At 38.3% G+C, this 18,938-nt stretch overlaps 1 protein-coding gene across 1 annotated transcript in view; it reads left to right on the top strand.

Annotated features, from left to right (window-relative positions):
* The window catches only part of LOC122814379 (zinc finger protein 845-like), a 281,439-nt gene that overhangs the window by 123,182 nt on the left and 139,319 nt on the right, over window positions 1–18,938 (top strand). Inside the window, exon 8 of the mRNA XM_044086963.1 lies at window positions 3,355–3,897. Within this exon, the coding sequence (XP_043942898.1) occupies window positions 3,355–3,897 (543 nt within the window). The remainder of the gene's footprint in view (window positions 1–3,354; window positions 3,898–18,938) is intronic.

Raw genomic sequence — 18,938 nt, 5'->3', positions numbered from 1 at the left:
GGAAAGAGCACTACAGATATGATGTTTGCTCGGAGAGTGTTGATGGAGAAGTACAGAGAAAGTCAGAAGGAGTTGCATTGTGTTTTTGTAGACTTAGAGAAAGCATATGACAAGGTGCCTATAGAGGAGTTGTGGTATTGTATGAGGAAGTCAGGAGTGTCAGAAAAGTATGTAAGAGTGGTAAAGGATATGTACAAGGGTAGTGTGACAGTGGTGAGGTCTGAGGTGGGAGTGACGGATGCGTTTAAGGTGGAGGTGGGGTTACATCAAGGATCAGCTCTGAGCCCTTTCTTATTTGCAATGGTGATGGACAGGTTGACAGATGAGATCAGACAGGAGTCCCTGTGGACTATGATGATTGCAGATGACATTGTGATCTGTAGTGAGAGTAAGGAACAGGTGGAGGAGACCCTGGAGAGATGGGGATATGCTCTAGAGAGAAGAGGAATGAAGGTCAGCAGGACTAAGACAGAATATATGTGTGTGAATGAGAGGGAGGATAGAGGAATGGAGAGGATGCAGGGAGTAGAGTTGGTGAAGTTGGATGAGTTTAAATACTTGGGGTCAATAGTTCAGAGTAACGGTGAGTGTGGAAGAGAGGTGAAGAAGAGAGTACAGGCAGGATGGAGTGGGTGGAGAAGAGCGTCAGGAGTGATTTCTGACAGACAAGTACCTGTAAGAGTGAAAGGGAAGGTCTACAAGAGGGTAGTGAGACCAGCTATGCTATATGGGTTGGAGACAGTGGCACTGACAAAAAAGCATGAGTTTGAGCTGGATGTGGCAGAGTTAAAGATGTTAAGATTTGCACTGGGTGTGACGCGGGTGGACAGGATTAGGAATAAGTATATTAGAGGGTCAGCCCAAGTTAGAAGGTTTGGAGACAAAGCCAGAGAGGCAAGATTACATTGGTTTGGACATGTGCTGAGGAGGGATGCTGAGTATATTGGGAAAAAGATGCTAAGGATGAAGCTACCAGGTAACAGAAAAAGAGGAAAGCCTAAGATAAGGTTTATGGATATGGTGAGAGAGGACATGCAGGTGTTTGGTGTGACAGAGGAAGATGCAGAGGACAGGAAGGAATGGAAACAGGTGATCCGCTGTGGCAACCCCTAATGGGAACAGCCGAAAGAAGATGATGATGATGATGTTGGTATTTGCATTCGTCTGAGTGGACAGGCAGCAGTATACAAAGAATGAAGATATTGATGTAATAGTACAGCATTCATAGGTCATTGTTATGTATGATGTACCATTGGTGAAATGCTACAGCATATATACCAATGACCTATGAATAGAAAATAAGGTATACTTTGATTCTTAACACAGTATGAATAGAGCAGTACACTATAAAATAGCAGATGATTAATACCATAGTCATTAACCATAATACTGATAGTGTTTGGAAGAGGATTCGGTAATGAGGTGCTTTTCTAGTACTTTTTTAAAATTCTCACTGGGTTCTTATGTTTTGGCCTCTGTACATAGGTGGTTTCAGGTTGCAGACCCTAGTCTGAAGAGAGCTGTTTCACCATGTTTGGATTTGAATAGTAAGTGAACCAGAGATTGGATGTTGTCTGGGTAATGGAGATAATATTGGAAGGTTATGGGATAACCTTTGTAACAGTACCTCTGACATCCAAGTCCCTGAAGGATGCCCAGATATGCCAAAAAGGTAGTAGGGCATGATGTAGCCACCCTCTTCAGAAAAAGCCATTGAAAAAGTTATACCAGATCACAGATGCCAAAAAAGACAAAGCATCTCAGACCTGTTGTAGATCTAAGTAACTGAAAAAAGTAAGTAGTTAAAGAAAAGATCCAAATGGTATTGATGCAAACAATTCTCCCTCCTTGTCACAAGTACACCGAGTGTGCTGTTTGGACTTCCAGGATACATGCTTACTAAATACATTTCTGAAGAGTCCAGAAGATATCTGAGCTTACAGACAGAAGCCAGTCATCATCATCAGTTTGGGTACCTGTACTTCAGTTTCACCACAGCCTCCTCATTGTTCATCAAATTCACGACTAATACCAGCTCTCCACTAGGTACACTGAAGTACCTAGACAATAGGCTCCTCACTGACTACATTGGATGTACAGAGATGCAAAACTTTACTTCTGGAGGGCAAAGTCACTGTACTCAAGTGTACCTTGAACTACTTTCTTCAGATCCAAGGAGGTATGGTAGACCACATACTAAAGATTTTAGGACATGTGTGTTGGCCATCCACATGGTACCCCACTCAAGTTTACACATGAAACTTCTTCAATGGGCTCTTCATTTACAATGGAATCAACATGAGCAAAATATGTTGCAACACATTTCTGCCACAGACCCATGGAAGAAATACCTTGGGTGGTCAGTCCGTGCCCCCAGTTTGAGCAAAGGCAAAATATTTCATATCCCTACCCATCCTGTTCACTCACAACATATACATCCACTCTAGGGTTGGAGGCACTTTTGTTTTAATTTATTTACTTTCATTTATTTAATTGTTAACCAGGAAAATGAATTGACCAATTTTTTTCAGCCACAATCCAAGCCACAAAGGCAGAGGCATACATGCATACACGCAAACACATACACACACACACACACACACACACACACACACATATATATATATATATATATATATATATATATATATATATATATATATAAATCCAGCACTTCTTTAGTATAACAAGGTCAATTTATTGAGACAACATTACAAATTCATTTGGTTCTCAAGTATATATGTATACACACACACACACACACACACACACACACACACACACACACACACACACACACATACACACACACATGCATCAGTGGCAGATCCAGGGATTTGCAAAAGCGAGGGGCATAACTTGGAAAGTAGACCAGGACTGAGGTCTGGAAAGTAGCCAGATCTAGGTAGCAGGTGTATAGTAGACCACTGGAGGACAGCTCTGACAGCGTATGTGAAAACAAAGCAGTGTATATTCCATTGCACATCATTGTGATAAGGCTGTGGTACTAGAAGTGGGCGAATGCCTATCCAACACATAGCAGATTTGTAGAGAGTACCAATTGTTTCAAGGCAGGCTTGGGACAGATGTTTAATCACCCATGTAATGTCAACTCTGTATCCATAGTGGGATAGCTTGTGTGTATTTTATCATAATCAAGTAAAATGTTTTACTTAAGATGAATTGATCACAGCAAGTACCTTAACAAATATAAGTTGCACTTACCTTGTGCACAACAATAAAGATTGTTTTATAATTTTATTTCTTAAGTACAAGACTGGATTTATATTGAAATATTGGTTGCCTATCACTGCTCGTTGTTATTGGATTTATATTTTACTTATTTCTGACTAGCGGTGAGGCATTTATTCCATTTGGCGTTTTGCTAACAGTGTTTGTTATTATACTTGCGTGTTTCTCAGCAACGCCGAACGGAGACATGGCTGAAGAAAATACTAATATTGAATTAGACTATAGACCCTCTGGGTCTCTCAGAGGGGAAAAGAGCTGTACGAATTCTATACCCTCTAATGACTTTCCTGTTAATAAGAATGAACGACAAGAACAAATGGGGAATTTAGTTAAAGAGAGAGGCGAATGCCTATCGTCGAAGTTTGTCAACTGTTTGAAAAGTGATAACAATCCGTTATTACTATATGGAAGGTCAGTCGCAGAGACATCTGAGCTAAATAGCATAGAAGAACTTGAAAAGTTACGTATAGCTATGGAGAAGTTGGAAGTAGACTCTTTTAAGCTTAAACGCTTAACCACACAACGTCAGCATTTCGAAGCCTGTTTAAGTAAGGGAATTATTCCAAGAGGTCTCCGTGTACTCAAAATGCCTACCTACGGTGAACAATACCCTGAACTGTTAACAAGGTGGCAGAAATTATTGAGGTGAGCCAAAATTATATTAGACTTTTACTTGACTTTTTTAAACCAGAAGAGGAGATACTTAGAAATTCTATAATTGAACAGCAGCGTAAATTATATATGAACTTTCCAGAGGCATTGGTTGATAAATCACTGTCCAATGTGTTGGATAATGTAATGGTGTATGAGAGGCATCTTATACAACAAAAACGAACAAAATTAGATCGGGATATTCGAGATTTTCGGCTAGGTCATGTCTTCACCTGGCCTAGACCTTATTCAGTTCATACACATAGAACTGTAAATACAAATAATGAAGCATCATTGCTTAGATACAGTAAAAATAATCACACCAGTGCAGAGCATGAAACTGGAGAGAGTGATACCCTCGTGGAAGCCAATACTAACCAGATAGGAATTCTACCTGGAAGTAATATGAATAACAATGAAGTTAATTCCATCCAGGAAAATATGCCAAACACTCCCACGGGGAATTCCAGTATAGTGACAGTACAATCAATGTCTATGCATAATAAAGGCAAAGCAAATAATATTGATAATGAACAACAAGTGGTATGACCAAAAACATATGCAGTGGCAACAATGAGAACTAGTGTTGTCCATGACTCTAATAACCAAATGGTTTTTCAGCAATTCCCCCTTCCCATATCAGTAAAGAGAGGGGTAAGGGGGAATCGATCTGAGAGCCGAGGACGTCAAAAAAGGAAACTTTCCACAGAGAAGGAGTCCAACCATACCCTGAAGAAGATGTGGAACCAAATGAAAACTAATTAATATGGAATATATCCAACAAAATATTGGACAATTTTGAGATGAAAGTGTTGAATAAAGGATTAAATTTTATACCCACTTCTGGATATAAGTTAACTGATATCCTAACAGATGTTAAATTATTCACAAGAAATGTCATGCTTAAATATTATTATCGTAACAATACTAATAGTAATAATATCCCTTTTAAAAGATCAAGTGATTTCATACCTACTAACCACCCATTAGTTGAAGCGTTCTATAGTTTAGTAGAAGATGACATCTACAAATTATACAATAATAATGATTATATAAGTAGTACATGTATACAGAAAAGCAATTTGAATTATCAAGAGAGGAAAGCATTGCAGAGATTACAGTCAGATGATAGAATTGTGTTTAGACCAGCAGATAAGGGAGAACCACTGGTTATTATGAATGGTGAGGACTATCAGAATAAAATGCTAGAAATGCTTGATGATATAAAACATTACAAAATTATTAATAAGAAAGAAATAGAAAATATAAAAAAGTTATATCACTAGAACAATTGATAATTTGGTTAAAGAAAGTATTCTAAATTTGGAGTTAGCAAAATTTTTGACAGTAGAGCATCCAAAAATACCTATTATAAGGGGAATACCAAAGATACATAAGACTGCCATAAATCCACCCATGCAGCCAATAGTTTCAGGGCGGGGGTGGTGTACGGAACCTTTCTCCTTATATGTTGAGAAACAACTTAGACCCATTTTGGATATGAATAGAACTATTCTCAAGGATACCAAGCAGTTTCTGACAGATTTATATATGTTCAATAATGGTACTCCTATGGAGTCAACTATGAGATTTGTCACTTTGGATGTTCAATCTCTCTTTACAATGATACCTAATGAGATGGGAATAGAGTTTACAAAGAAATATCTTATTAAACATAGTGATTATATAGGCTCTAAAATAAACCTAATTTGTTTATTCCTTGAGAACATTCTTGAGAATAATATATTTATTTTTAATGAAACAATATACCTCCAGCGTGATGGTGTGGCTATGGGCACATCATGTGCCAATAGCTTCGCCAACATGTTTTTGGCATTGTGGGAGGAAGAATTTTTATTTGTGAAAGAATGGTTTATAGCACATGTGCTCTTCTATCATAGATTTGTAGATGATATTTTTATTCTATGGAATGGAGATGAAAATGTTTTACATCAGAGTATACATGAAATGAATAATATGACAGAATGCCTTAATTTTACATTTAATAGTTCAGAATATAAAATAGATTTTTTGGATGTTTATGTAGAAAGGGTGATGGGTACATCTATCAATACTGGTGTGTTTAGAAAGAAGTGTTATAAAAACACACTACTTCATAGGAACAGTATGCACCCTAAGTATATATTCAATAATATAATTAAGGGACAAGGCATGAGGATTTCTCGGTTGAATGCAACGACAGAAGGTTATGAGTCAGAAATAAATCGGTTTAAGGAAAGACTTATTAATCGTAGTTATAGTTTAGAAGAAATAGAGCAAGGTTTACGTGATATTAATTCACTTAGAACAACCAGAGCAGCCCCTTATTTCTCTGGTAACATACAAGAGAATAGAAGTGTTAGCACCAATCCTCAGATGTTGTGTATGCCCATATATTATACAAAGGATAATCAATATATTATGGAGATTATCAAGCAGCATTGGAAAATACTTACAACAGATGCAGAAATTAAGAATATAGTAGGGGAGGAACCTAAATATCAATTTAAGAATAAATTTAATCTAAAGAGATTATTATGTTATACAACACATGAATTAACTACTATAAATCAATTTGGTACGACACCTTGTGGAAAATGTAATTATTGTATAAATATAATAGAATCTGATAGATTTATGCATCCAGATAATGGTAGAATTTACCAATTTAGAGTATCAGCTGACTGCAACACTATGCATGTGGTATATGTGGTAGTTTGTCAAGTATGTTCTTCATTCTACATAGGCAAGACAGACAGGCAGTTACGGAATAGAATAAGGGAACATCTATATGCCATCAGGATAAAATATGATAAAAATGCTCTTGCCAAACACACACAACAATATGGGAATGAACATAATTTTAAGTTCATGGTTATAGATATATATCGACCTACCAATAGAGAGGGCAATATTCGGAATGTAACAGAAAGTAAAGAAACACAGTGGATCATCAGATTGAGGGCAGATCAAGGATCAGGGTTAAATGAAAGGGCATCAATTAAACCACTGTTGAAAATAAAGCAAGGGAATGTGAAATGAGAAAATATGAGATATAAAATTAAAATGTATTATTTAAAGTGCATTTCTGTAAGTAATTTTATGTGCTATCAAATATCTATTATTCAGTATTATATATATAGTGAATGTCTAGGGAGTTTCTAACAAAGTGTAATTCATTTTTACATTTATTATTTATTATTTATTTTTTATACAAATAGTTTTCCATAATAATAATACTTTCATATACATACACATCCATAATATACTTTTTATATAGTCAAAGGTTAGGTATTTACGGTAGCACAATGAATTTTGTTCATGTTACTTATTAATTGTCACCATAATTGTAAATAAATGTAAAAGTGTGATGCATATGAGATACCATCCATCAACATTATGTGTATAATTATGCGCTTTAATGGAAGCATAGTTTTTATATGTATAAAAAATGTTTGAATTTTTTATGCTTATGAATTTCAGGTAGTAGAATAATGATATGCACATAAGTAAACATTTTTAAGCACTTGTTAGAAATTTTACTAGCTTTTGTGAATGATTAATCAAGTTTTAAGAATGAGGTATATCTTTTTAAATGGTTCAATTAATGAGAGCTTCTGAATCAGCTGTTTACTATTTAAGTAACTGTTTGAAAAATCAGAAGAAACAAATGGTCTGAGGAAGCTTTTCGTGAAAGCGCTTATCTTGTGCACAACAATAAAGATCGTTTTATAATTTTATTTCTTGAGTACAAGACTAGATTTATATCGAAATATTGGTTGCCTATCACTGCTCGTTGTTATTGGATTTATGATTTAAAATGGTATTTAAAACCAATTTGTAGAATAAAATAAAATACAATTAGTCATGTAAACAATGTGGCAATTTTCTAAGTTCCAGTGCACTTTTAATTGAACAGTAGTAGTTTAGTCCAGGCTTCCTAAAAGAGTTCAGCTTTAATTGCCACATGAGTTCATGTTTCTCCAGAATATTCAGGATGTCTCCTTCAAGATCACCCATGTCTATGTGATCCAGGATCTGGAACTTAAAACTTGTGTGTCTTTTATGAAGAGAAAGGTGTTTGGCTAGTGCATTATTTTTACATCCAGAGCGGATTTCTGACAGATGACATGAAATCCTATGCTTGAGTTTATTTACAGTCTTGCCCACATAGAATGCATCACATTCATTACACTGTGCCCTGTAAATAGAACATGCTGGAGGATAACAGATTTTATGAGTTATTTACCATGGATGACATAAAAAGAGCATATGATTTATGGAACACTAATCCCACCACATTATGGGAAGAAAAACTTATCACTGAAAATCTTTATAATTATTTATGGAGCGCATGTCCATGTTTACCTTACTTTTTTGGAGTACCAAAGCCACAGTAGAACAGAGAAGACCCACCTTATAGACGGGGGGTAGAAAGTGGAGGTTCCAGATAGAAATCTCTATGAAAATGAACATTAAGAGACAATGAAGAAATGGACGATGCCCTCATAATATGTTCATACTCAGTTTAGTCTTTAAATGTTTCCCTGTTCACATAAAACAAAGTTCATCCCTGTCCATTTTGAAGTGCAAATTAGATCTATGGATGTGAAACAGAAAACTTATCACAGGACTGCCCCCTGTACTATTAATGAGCAGATGCAGCTCCTAAATGTTTTATCCTGTGCATAGGTCCTTATCCCATGCATGGGTACTCATCCCGTGCATGGGTCCTCTCACATTATCTATTGCATGTTGTTGTGTCTTTCGGCTTTTCCCTTTTAGGGGTCGCCACAGCGGAACTCCGGTCCGCTAATGATTGGCAGTAGATTTTTACGTGCCGAGTTGCCAGCTTTGATGCACAACCTTCAACGAAGGTACGCCCATTCACGCATGTCTCCACACAGAAGACGCTCTAGCTGAGAATCGAACAGGACAACATCTTACTGTGAGGCGACAACGCTACCACAGCACCACCACCACAGGATCCCAGTTATTCTCATTGGGAGTAATGTATAATTATTGACCATGGGATGGTTAAGGTCAATCTATAACTAAATGTGATAGCTTATTTTGAACACAAAAAAGGGAAATTGACTAGGCTTAAAATGGCCTGCATGGGCAATTAGTCTAGTATTTACACATGAACCAATGCCAGACATTGCAAACACCAAGAATAAATGTGCTGAAATGGAAGTAACTGATGAAATCCACATGAAGCTGATAGAGCTTGTAGCTAGAGTATGTACTCAGAAGCCTAGATTTGCTGGTATTGGAGATGTGCAAGTGGAGAGTACAGTAAATTGGGATCACATTCTCTGGACACCAACTGAACTGGAAACATTCGTGCATGCTTTAAAATATCGTCTACAAGATATACTCAAATGCAAGACAGAGCTGTCAGAAATCATTTTTGTTCTTATCCCCAGTTGTACTCTTAATTTAAAAAAACAAGAAACCCTTACTCCATATACAGATTCATCATTCTCTCCCTTAGAAATGAATACCACTACAAAAACATAACTGGTTACCTGCAAAACAAAATTCTGACTTTCAATTTCCTCTCAGCTGTTGAGACCTCCCCCTCAAAATAATCTGAAATTCATCAACAAACATACAAGCTTAAAAGTCATAACCACTCACATTTGGATTCCATCGCTCTGCCAAATAAATAAAAAATTAAATAAATCAATAAATAAAACTAGGCTTCACTGCACAAACCATGTTTTCTCTGTCCCTAGTCTGAAACTGTGTGAATCTTTGCTCCCTTTTCTTGAAGATCATCCCTCCTACCCTAATTTTCCAGCAGAAATAAAAGTACAGTACAAGACTCAAGGAAAATACAATTGGCCTTTCTGTGGTCATGTAATTTTATCTCATCCTACCCTACGTCCCTCTGCATAGCTTGCCCTGACTCTTCTTTTTGTTGTGATTCTTTCAACATGCCAGTTGTAATATCTACTCTGTATGTAATGCAGGCATATATTGTGTTTTTTTTTTCATTCACTGTAATGTCATGTGTCTATATTGTCTTTATACCCCCTGGCCAGCTCTAATACTTTACCCTCAAGCTCTGGGATCAGTGCTCTACTCTTTTAACAAATTCAAAATAAATAAATAAATGAAAAACACTGGAACCTTTTTATATTTGTGAGACGGCCTTCCAGGACACCAAATTTTAGAATAATCAACCGGTAACAACTAGCCTAACCAAGAAGGCCTATACTTGTGCTTTTGTCTTTGGTTGAGGCTTCTGAATTACTTTCACCTTTTCCACCTTTGACCACCACCACCTCATCCTAGGGTTGTGATTATAACGCACTGACCACCTTTTGTTCACAGCTCTCCTGTGCTGCCTCAACTGTTAGATCTTTTATCCATTTGGATGACACATTCTCAGTTTCCCTAGGCATATGGGAGAATATCTGATGGAGGTTGGAGCTCAATACAGAAGATCTGGCTAGGCCTGCCAGGGATTCCCTCACTACGCACCTGAGCTTATCAGATATGTTTACCTGGTATTCAGACCCAACTAACCCCAAAAGTGGTAATCATTTGGTAGCCTAGTACCTCTCTTGACTTGCGGGTTCAGAACAGCAATGGTCAAAATATGTCCCCTGCATTATCTCAGCTAGAATGTACAACAAAATCTGTTTGTTTTTTTTTTTTTAAATACGGTCCTATCATCAACAAGAGTAGTCAGTTTAACTGTCAATATTTAGAAAAATTTCACAAAGCCACCACCTTATATGTAGTCTCCCTCAGGAGACTGCAAGTCATGTACCATATTTAGTCAAAGCTTTACACACTACAGCTTTCTCTTGAGACATTCTCTACACAAATGAGTGGGAATTGCCCCTAAAATAAGATGTAAACAACTGATCTCACTACTTAGGGTACACAGTAAGCATTGATTGTCTAATCGTTAAAGAAGGCAGCGTTGTCAGCATTTCTACACTCAGACAGTGACTTGCAAGTACACACTGTATCTCTATAGACAGTATCCTTTCTGCATTTTATTCAAAATATGCATCTGTACCGGTAGGTAGTTCTGCCATGGTCTTTGTGGCATTTTGTACAGCATTTTATGTAGTTTGGCTAGAGACATACTGTTGCATTTCCCACAAAGGTAAATTGATCCTGTCAGTCAGATCTCTGACTCGTTTCTACTGTTGAATTAGTGTAACAAAATGTTCAGAATATGGTCTCAGCTAACGTCACCCAAGACACTTTGTTGGCTCATTAGAGCAGCCAGAAAACCCTTTTGATAGTATTGTTTTCAAAGTCATTTATACTTTGGGTTTGTTTCTCTTTCCACTACAAATCACACAATTTTAATTTTCTTTCATTCCACAGCCATAACTTCAGGATGTTAACGTTAGTGGTCACTATTCGTCCACTGTGCCAAATATTCATACTTTGTATGATTTCTCACTGTTCCTTCATTGCTACTACAAAATAGCTGTGGGAATGGCTTGGTTTATTACCTTTGGAGCATGCCAGCTGTCACTATCGAGCCATGACATTGCCTGCATAGTTTGTAGAGCATAACGAGTTTAAAGTAACATAACATTCACTAGAAAATGAAAATGGTTATGCACATATCCAAATACAACTGCACATTATTGAGTCTGGACGTTTTTTACAAAAAAGTAAAAAACAAAATAAAGTAATAAACAGATATACATTGATATAAACATTTGAACATTGATCATAAATACAGAAAAATGTAATAATATTTACAGTATCAGTATACAAACACTACCAAAGCTGTGATCCCTGTACAGAGAACATTCTGGATTTGTTAACTCTGATTTATTTAGTATTTGATAACCAGGTGAGTAAACTGGCTTACTGACCTTTTTCATTCATGACCTGGCTCACAGAGCACCATACAAACACTTTACAGTGAAAAAGCAGTTTTAGCAAAAGCTACAGATATTTTACAGTGAAGAAATAGTTTTCAACAGTATTCTACAAATAAGTTAAATTATCACCATTATGTTGGTATTTACATTCAACCCAGCCACTGGGGATGCACAAGCCAGTGCATTTCTTTGTGCTGGTCCCAAGCCCGGATAAATGGGGATGGTTGCGTCAGGAAGGGCATCCGGCGTAAAACTTCGTCAAATCATTTCATGCAGTCACCAGTAAATATTTCCATACTGGATCGGTCAAGGCCTGGGTTAACAATGACTGCCACCAGTACTGTTAGCCAACAGGGTGCAGGCGGAAATTGGGCTACTGTTGGCCGAAGGAGGAGGAGAGGTGGAAGGCATGGCCGAAGGCAGGAAGAGAGGAGAAAGACTAGGACTGTGGTAGGGAGGGTCGGAACTTTGAATGTTGGCAGTATGACTGGTATAGGGAGAGAGCTAGCTGATATGATGGACAGAAGGAAGGTTGATGTATTGTGTGTGCAAGAGACCAGATGGAAGGGGAGTAAGGCTAGGTGTAAGGGAGGCGGGTTCAAATTGTTTTATCATGGTGTGGATGGAAGGAGAAATGGCGTAGGAGTTATTCTGAAGGAACAGTATGCTAAGAGTGTTTTGGAGGTGAAAAGAGTGTCGGATAGAGTGATGTTTATGAAGCTGGAAATTGATGGTGTAATGATGAATGTTGTTAGTGCATATGTTCCACATGTTGGGTGCGCAATGGTTGAGAAAGAAAAAATTTGGAGTGAATTGGATGAAGTGGTGATGACTGTACCCAAAGGTGAGAGAGTGGTGACTGGAGCAGATTTCAATGGGCATGTTGGTGAAGGGAACAGAGGGGATGAGGAAGTGATGGGTAGGTATGGTGTTAAACAAAGGAATGCAGAAGGTCAGATGGTAGTGGATTTTGCGAAAAGGATGGACATGGCTGTGGTGAATACATATTTTAACAAGAGGGAGGAGCATAGGGTGACATACAAGAGTGAAGAAAGATGCACACAGGTAATTATATCTTATGTAGGAGGGCCAGTTTGAAGGAGATTGGAGACTGTAAAGTGGTGACTGGAGAAAGTGTAGTTATGCAGCATAGGATGGTGGTTTGTAGGATGATGTTGGTGATCAAGAAGAGGAGGAGGAGTGTGAGGGCAGCACCAAGGATCATATGGTGGAAATTGAAAAAGGATAATTGTGAGGTGGAGTACAGGGATGAGTTAAGACAGGCACTGGGTGGCAGTGAAGAGTTACCAAATAGCTGGGTAACTACAGCAGAGCTAGTAAGGGAGATGGCTAGGAAGGTGCTTGGTATCACATCGGGACAGAGGAAAGATGACAAGGAGACATGATGGTGGAATGAGGAAGTACAGAAGAGTAAACAGGCAAAGAGGCTGGCAAAGAAGAAGTGGGATTGTCAGAGAGATGAAGAAAGTAGACAGGAGTATAAGGAGATGAAGTGCATGGCAAAGAGAGAGGTGGCAAAGGCTAAGGATAAGGCATATGAGGAGTTGTATGAATAGGTTGGACACTAAGGAGGGAGAAAAAGACCTGTACCGATTGGCTAGACAGAGGGACTGAGCTAGGAAAGATGTGCAGCAGGTAAAGGTGATAAAGGATAATGAGGGAAACATACTCACAAGCGAGGGGAGTGTGTTGAGGAGATGGAAAGAGTACTTTGAGGGGTTGATGAATGAAAAGAATGAGAGGGAGAGAAGGTTGAATGATGTGGGGATAGTGAATCATGAGTACAATTAGCAAGGAGGAAGTAAGGATAGCTATGAAGAGAATGAAGAATGGAAAGGCTGTTGGCCCAGATGACATACCTGTGGAAGCATGGAGGTGTTTAGGTGAAATGGCAGTGGACTTTTTAACCAAATTGTTTAATGAAATCTTAGAAAGTGAGAGGATGCCTGAGGAATGGAGAAAAAGTGTTTTGGTACCGATTTTTAAGAATAAGGGTGATGTGCAGAGCTGTAGTAACTACAGAGGGACTAAATTGATCAGTCACAGCATGAAGTTATGGGAAAGAGTAGTGGAAGCTAGGTTAAGAAGGGAGGTGATGATTAGTGAACAGCAGTATAGTTTCATGCCAGGAAAGAGCACTACAGATGCGATGTTTGCTCAGAGAGTGTTGATGGAGAAGTACAGAGAATGTCAGCAGGAGTTGCATTGTGTTTTTGTAGACTTAGAGAAAGCATTTGACAGGGTGCCTAGAGAGGAGTTGTGGTATTGTATGAGGAAGTCAGGAGTGGCAGAGAAGTATGTAAGAGTGGTACAGGATATGTACGAGGGTAGTGTGACAGCGGTGAGGTCTGCGGTGGGAGTGACGAATGCATTTAAGGTGGAGGTGGGGTTACATCAAGGATCAGCTCTGAGCCCTTTCTTATTTGCAATGGTGATGGACAGGTTGATAGACAAGATCAGACAGGAGTCCCCATGGACTATGATGTTTACAGATGACATTGTGATCTGTAGTGAGAGTAGGGAACAGGTGGAGGAGACCCTGGAGAGATGGAGATATGCTCTAGAGAGAAGAGGAATGAAGGTCAGCAGGACTAAGACAGAATATATGTGTGTGAATGAGAGGGAGAATAGAAGAATGGTGAGGATGCAAGGAGTAGAGGTGGCGAAGGTGGATGAGTTTAAATACCTGGGGTCAATAGTTCAGAATAACAGTGAGTGTGGAAGAGAGGTGAAGAAGAGAGTACAGGCAGGATGGAGTGGGTGGAGAAGAGTGTCAGGTGTGATTTGTGACAGACGAGTACCTGTAAGAGTGAAAGGGAAGGTCTACAAGAGTGTAGTGAGACCAGCTATGTTATATGGGCTGGAGACAGTGGCATTGACAAAAAGGCAGGAGTTTGAGCTGGATGTGGCAGAGTTAAAGATGTTAAGATTTGCATTGGGTGTGACATGGGTGGACAGGATTAGGAATAAGTATATTAGAGGGTCAGCCCAAGTTGGAAGGTTTGGAGACAAAGCCAGAGAGGCAAGATTACATTGGTTTGGACATGTGCTGAGGAGGGATGTTGAGTATATTGCGAAAAAGATGCTAAGGATGAAGCTACCAGGTAACAGGAAAAGAGGAAGCCTAAGATAAGGTTTATGGATGTGGTGAGAGAGGACGTGCAGGTGCTTGGTGTGACAGAGCAAGATGCAGAGGACAGGAAGGAATGGAAACAGGTGATCCGCTGTGGTGACCCCTAACGGGTACAGCCGAAAGAAGATGATGATGATGATGTTGGTATTTACATTCGTCTGAGTGGACAGGCAGCAGTATACAAAGAATGATGATATTGATGTAATAGTACAGCATTCATAGGTCATTGGTATGTATGTTGTACCATTGGTGAAATGCGACAACATATATACCAATGACCTATGAATAGAAAATAAGGTATACTTTGATTCTTAACACAGTATGAATAGAGCAGTACACTATAAAATAACAGATGATTAATACCAAAGTCATTAACCATAATACTGATAGTGTTTGGAAGAGGATTCAGTAATGAGGTGCTTTTCTAGTACTTTTTTAAAATTCTCACTGGGTTCCTATGTTTTGGCCTCTGTACATAGGTGGTTCCAGGTTGCAGACCCTAGTCTGAAGAGAGCTGTTTCACCATTTTTGGATTTGAATAGTAAGTGAACCAGAGATTGGATGTTGTCTGGGTAATGGAGATAATATTGGAAGGTTATGGGATGCCCTTTGTAACAGTACCTCTGACATCCAAGTCCCTGAAGGATGCCCAGATATGCCAAAAAGGTAGTAGGGCATGATGTAGCCACCCTCTTCAGAAAAAGCCATTGAAAAAGTTATACCAGATCACAGATGCCAAAAAAGACAAAGCATCTCGGACCTGTTGTAGATCTAAGTAACTGAAAAAAGTAAGTAGTTAAAGAAAAGTTCCAAATGGTATTGATGCAAACAATTCTCCCTCCTTGTCACAAGGACACCAAATGTGCTGTTTGGACTTCCAGGATACATGCTTACTAAATACATTTCTAAAGAGTCCAGAATATTTCTGAGCTTACAGACAGAAGCCAATCATCATCAGTTTGGGTACCTGTACTTCAGTTTCACCAGAGCCTCCTCATTGTTCATCAAATTCATGACTAATACCAGCTCTCCACTAGGTGCTCTGAAGTACATAGACAATAGGCTCCTCACTGACTACATTGGATGTACAGAGATGCAAAACTTTACTTCTGGAGGACAAAGTCACTGTACTCAAGCGTACCTTGAACTACTTTCTTCAGATCCAAGGAGGCATGGTCGACCACATACTAAAGATTTTAGGACATGTGTGTTGGCCATCCATATCGTACCCCACTCATGTTTACACATGAGACTTCTGCAATGGGCTCTTCATTTACAATGGAATCAACATGAGCAAAATATGTTGCAACACATTTCTGTCACAGACTCATGGAAGAAACACCTTGGGTGGTCAGTCCGTGCCCCCAGTTTGAGCAAAGGCAAAATATTCCATATCCCTACCCATCCTGTTCACTCACAACATATACATCCACTCTAGGGTTGGAGGCACTTTTGTTTTAATTTATTTACTTTCATTTGTTTAATTGTTAACCAGGAAAATGAATTGACCAATTTTTTTCAGCCACAATCCAAGCCACAAAGGCAGAGGCATACATGCATACACACAAACACATACACACACACACACACACACACACATTATATATTTATATATATATATATATATATATATATATATATATATATATATATATATGTTGTATCTTTCAGCTTTTCCCGGTTAGGGGTCACCAGAGCGGAACTCGGTCCGCTAATGATTGGCAGTAGATTTTTACATACCGAGTTGCCAGCTCTGATGCACAGCCTTCAATGAAGGTACGCCCATTCACGCATGTCTCCACACAGATGACGCTTTAGCTGTGAATCGAACAGGACAACGTCTTACTGTGAGGCGACAACGCTACCGCAGTCATATATATATATATATATATATATATATATATATATATATATATATATATATATATATATATATATATATATATATATATATATATATATATATTATATATATATATATATATATATATATATATATATATATATATATATATATATATATATCCAGCAGTTCTTCTTTAGTATGACAAGGTCAATTTATTGAGACAACATTCCAAATTCATTTGGTTCTCAAGTATATATGTATACACACACATCTACACACACACACACACATGCATCAGTGGCAGATCCAGGGATTTGCAAAAGCGAGGGGCATAACTTGGAAAGTAGACCAGGACTGAGGTCTGGAAAGTAGCCAGATCTAGGTAGCAGGTGTATAGTAGACCGCTGGAGGACAGCTCCGACAGCGTATGTGAAAACAAAGCAGCTTATATTCGGTTGCACATCATTGTGATAAGGCTGTGGTACTAGAAGTGGGCCAACGCCTATCCAACACATAGCAGATTTGTAGAGAGTACCAATTGTTTCAAGGCAGGCTTGGGACAGATGTTTAATCACCCATGTAATGTCACACTCTGTATCCATAGTGGGATAGCTTGTGTGTAGTTTTTCATAATCAAGTAAAATGTTTTACTTAAGATGAAGTGATCACAGCAAGTACCTTAACAAATATAAGTTATTTTATAAGTAAACAATCTATAAGCAGAGACAGAAACATTTCATTTAATTGAAATCAGCTCAGAGAATAAAATATCAGCTATAAGAATGAAAACGTTTTTTATAAAAGTGAAGGCCAGTTGCATTGCTCTTGCAAAACCTTTTGTGGTACAACAAATTTTGAGAAAGAGGTTCATGAACACTTGCAGTTTATACAATGTGTTACAGGAAATTACAGCTAATTTAACATTAATCACAACAGATGTGAATCTCCACATCTCATTTCAGTGACCTAGGATTCTTGAGAAGGTTACATTTATTATTAGTTTCACTTTCCATTCTTTTTATCATGTACGGTAGCATTGTCACCTCACAGTAAGACATTGTCCTGTTCGATTCCCAGCTAGAGTGTCTTCTGTGTGGAGACATGCTTGAATGGGCGTACCTTCGTTGAAGGTTGTGCATCAGGGCCGGCAACTGGGCACGTAAAAAATCTACTGCCAATCATTAGCGGACCGGAGTTCTGCTGTGGCGACCCCTAACAGGGAAAAGCCGAAAGACACAACAACAACAGGAATGTTACATACTGTGCAAATATAAGAAAATAAGAACACACTGTAAGTCATTAACGTTGTTAGAAACTGGACTGATGTTGATAGATTGATATCAAATTATATGACTGCAAATCCTCTGTAAACAACAAGTAATCGCCGTGGTATCTCCAAAGTCTCAAAACAACCCATTAAAGTGTAGTGGGTCCAAAAACAAAACAGTGTAAGAAACTTCTCTATGTCGAAGATTTTCAGTCCATATATCTCTAGTTAATCACTGTATATTAATCAGATCAGACAATAGTAGTAGAAGTAGCGAACGTAAACTCGTCTTAAGTCAAAACAAAACAAAAAGTAATAATAGAAAATACATAATTGTACAGCATTACTAAATATTCAAAAGTAATCCAAGCAAGGCAAGCAGTCTGTTTCCAGTCGAAAATCCTTTATTAAGTACACAGACAAGCGATCCAAGTAAAACAAAAATAGAGTAATAATTTCCACACAAGCTTTCTAAATATATATATACTTTTTATCAGGCATGGGAGTGGTTTATTGTGCTGTAAAACAAAATGTTATTGGTCATCTGTCTTTCGGCTTTTCCCGGTTAGGGGTCGCCCACAGCAGAACTCTGGTAGCTAATGATTGGCAGTAGAGTTTTACGTGCTGGCTTGCCGGGCCTAATGCACAACCTTCAGCGAAGGAACGCCCATTCATGCATGTTGACACACAGAAGATGCTCTAACTGAGAATCGAACGTGCAACATCTAACTGTGAGGCAACAATGCTACCGCAGCACCAAATTCATATCCCTTCCCCCATCAGTGTGATATTCGAGCTGGTCCTGCCCTACCTAGTAGCTGTCATAATAATATATAACCCTTATGTGCTTTAAATAAAATTTATAATGATGTGGTACCTCTTATTTAACCAAATTATTAA

Source organism: Protopterus annectens, chromosome 10.part0 (assembly GCF_019279795.1).
Source record: "Protopterus annectens isolate FY-2018-M chromosome 10.part0, PAN1.0, whole genome shotgun sequence".
Lineage (NCBI taxonomy): Eukaryota > Metazoa > Chordata > Ceratodontiformes > Protopteridae > Protopterus > Protopterus annectens.
Note: the sequence above shows the minus strand (reverse complement) of the source record. Positions and strands in the feature narration are given on the sequence as shown.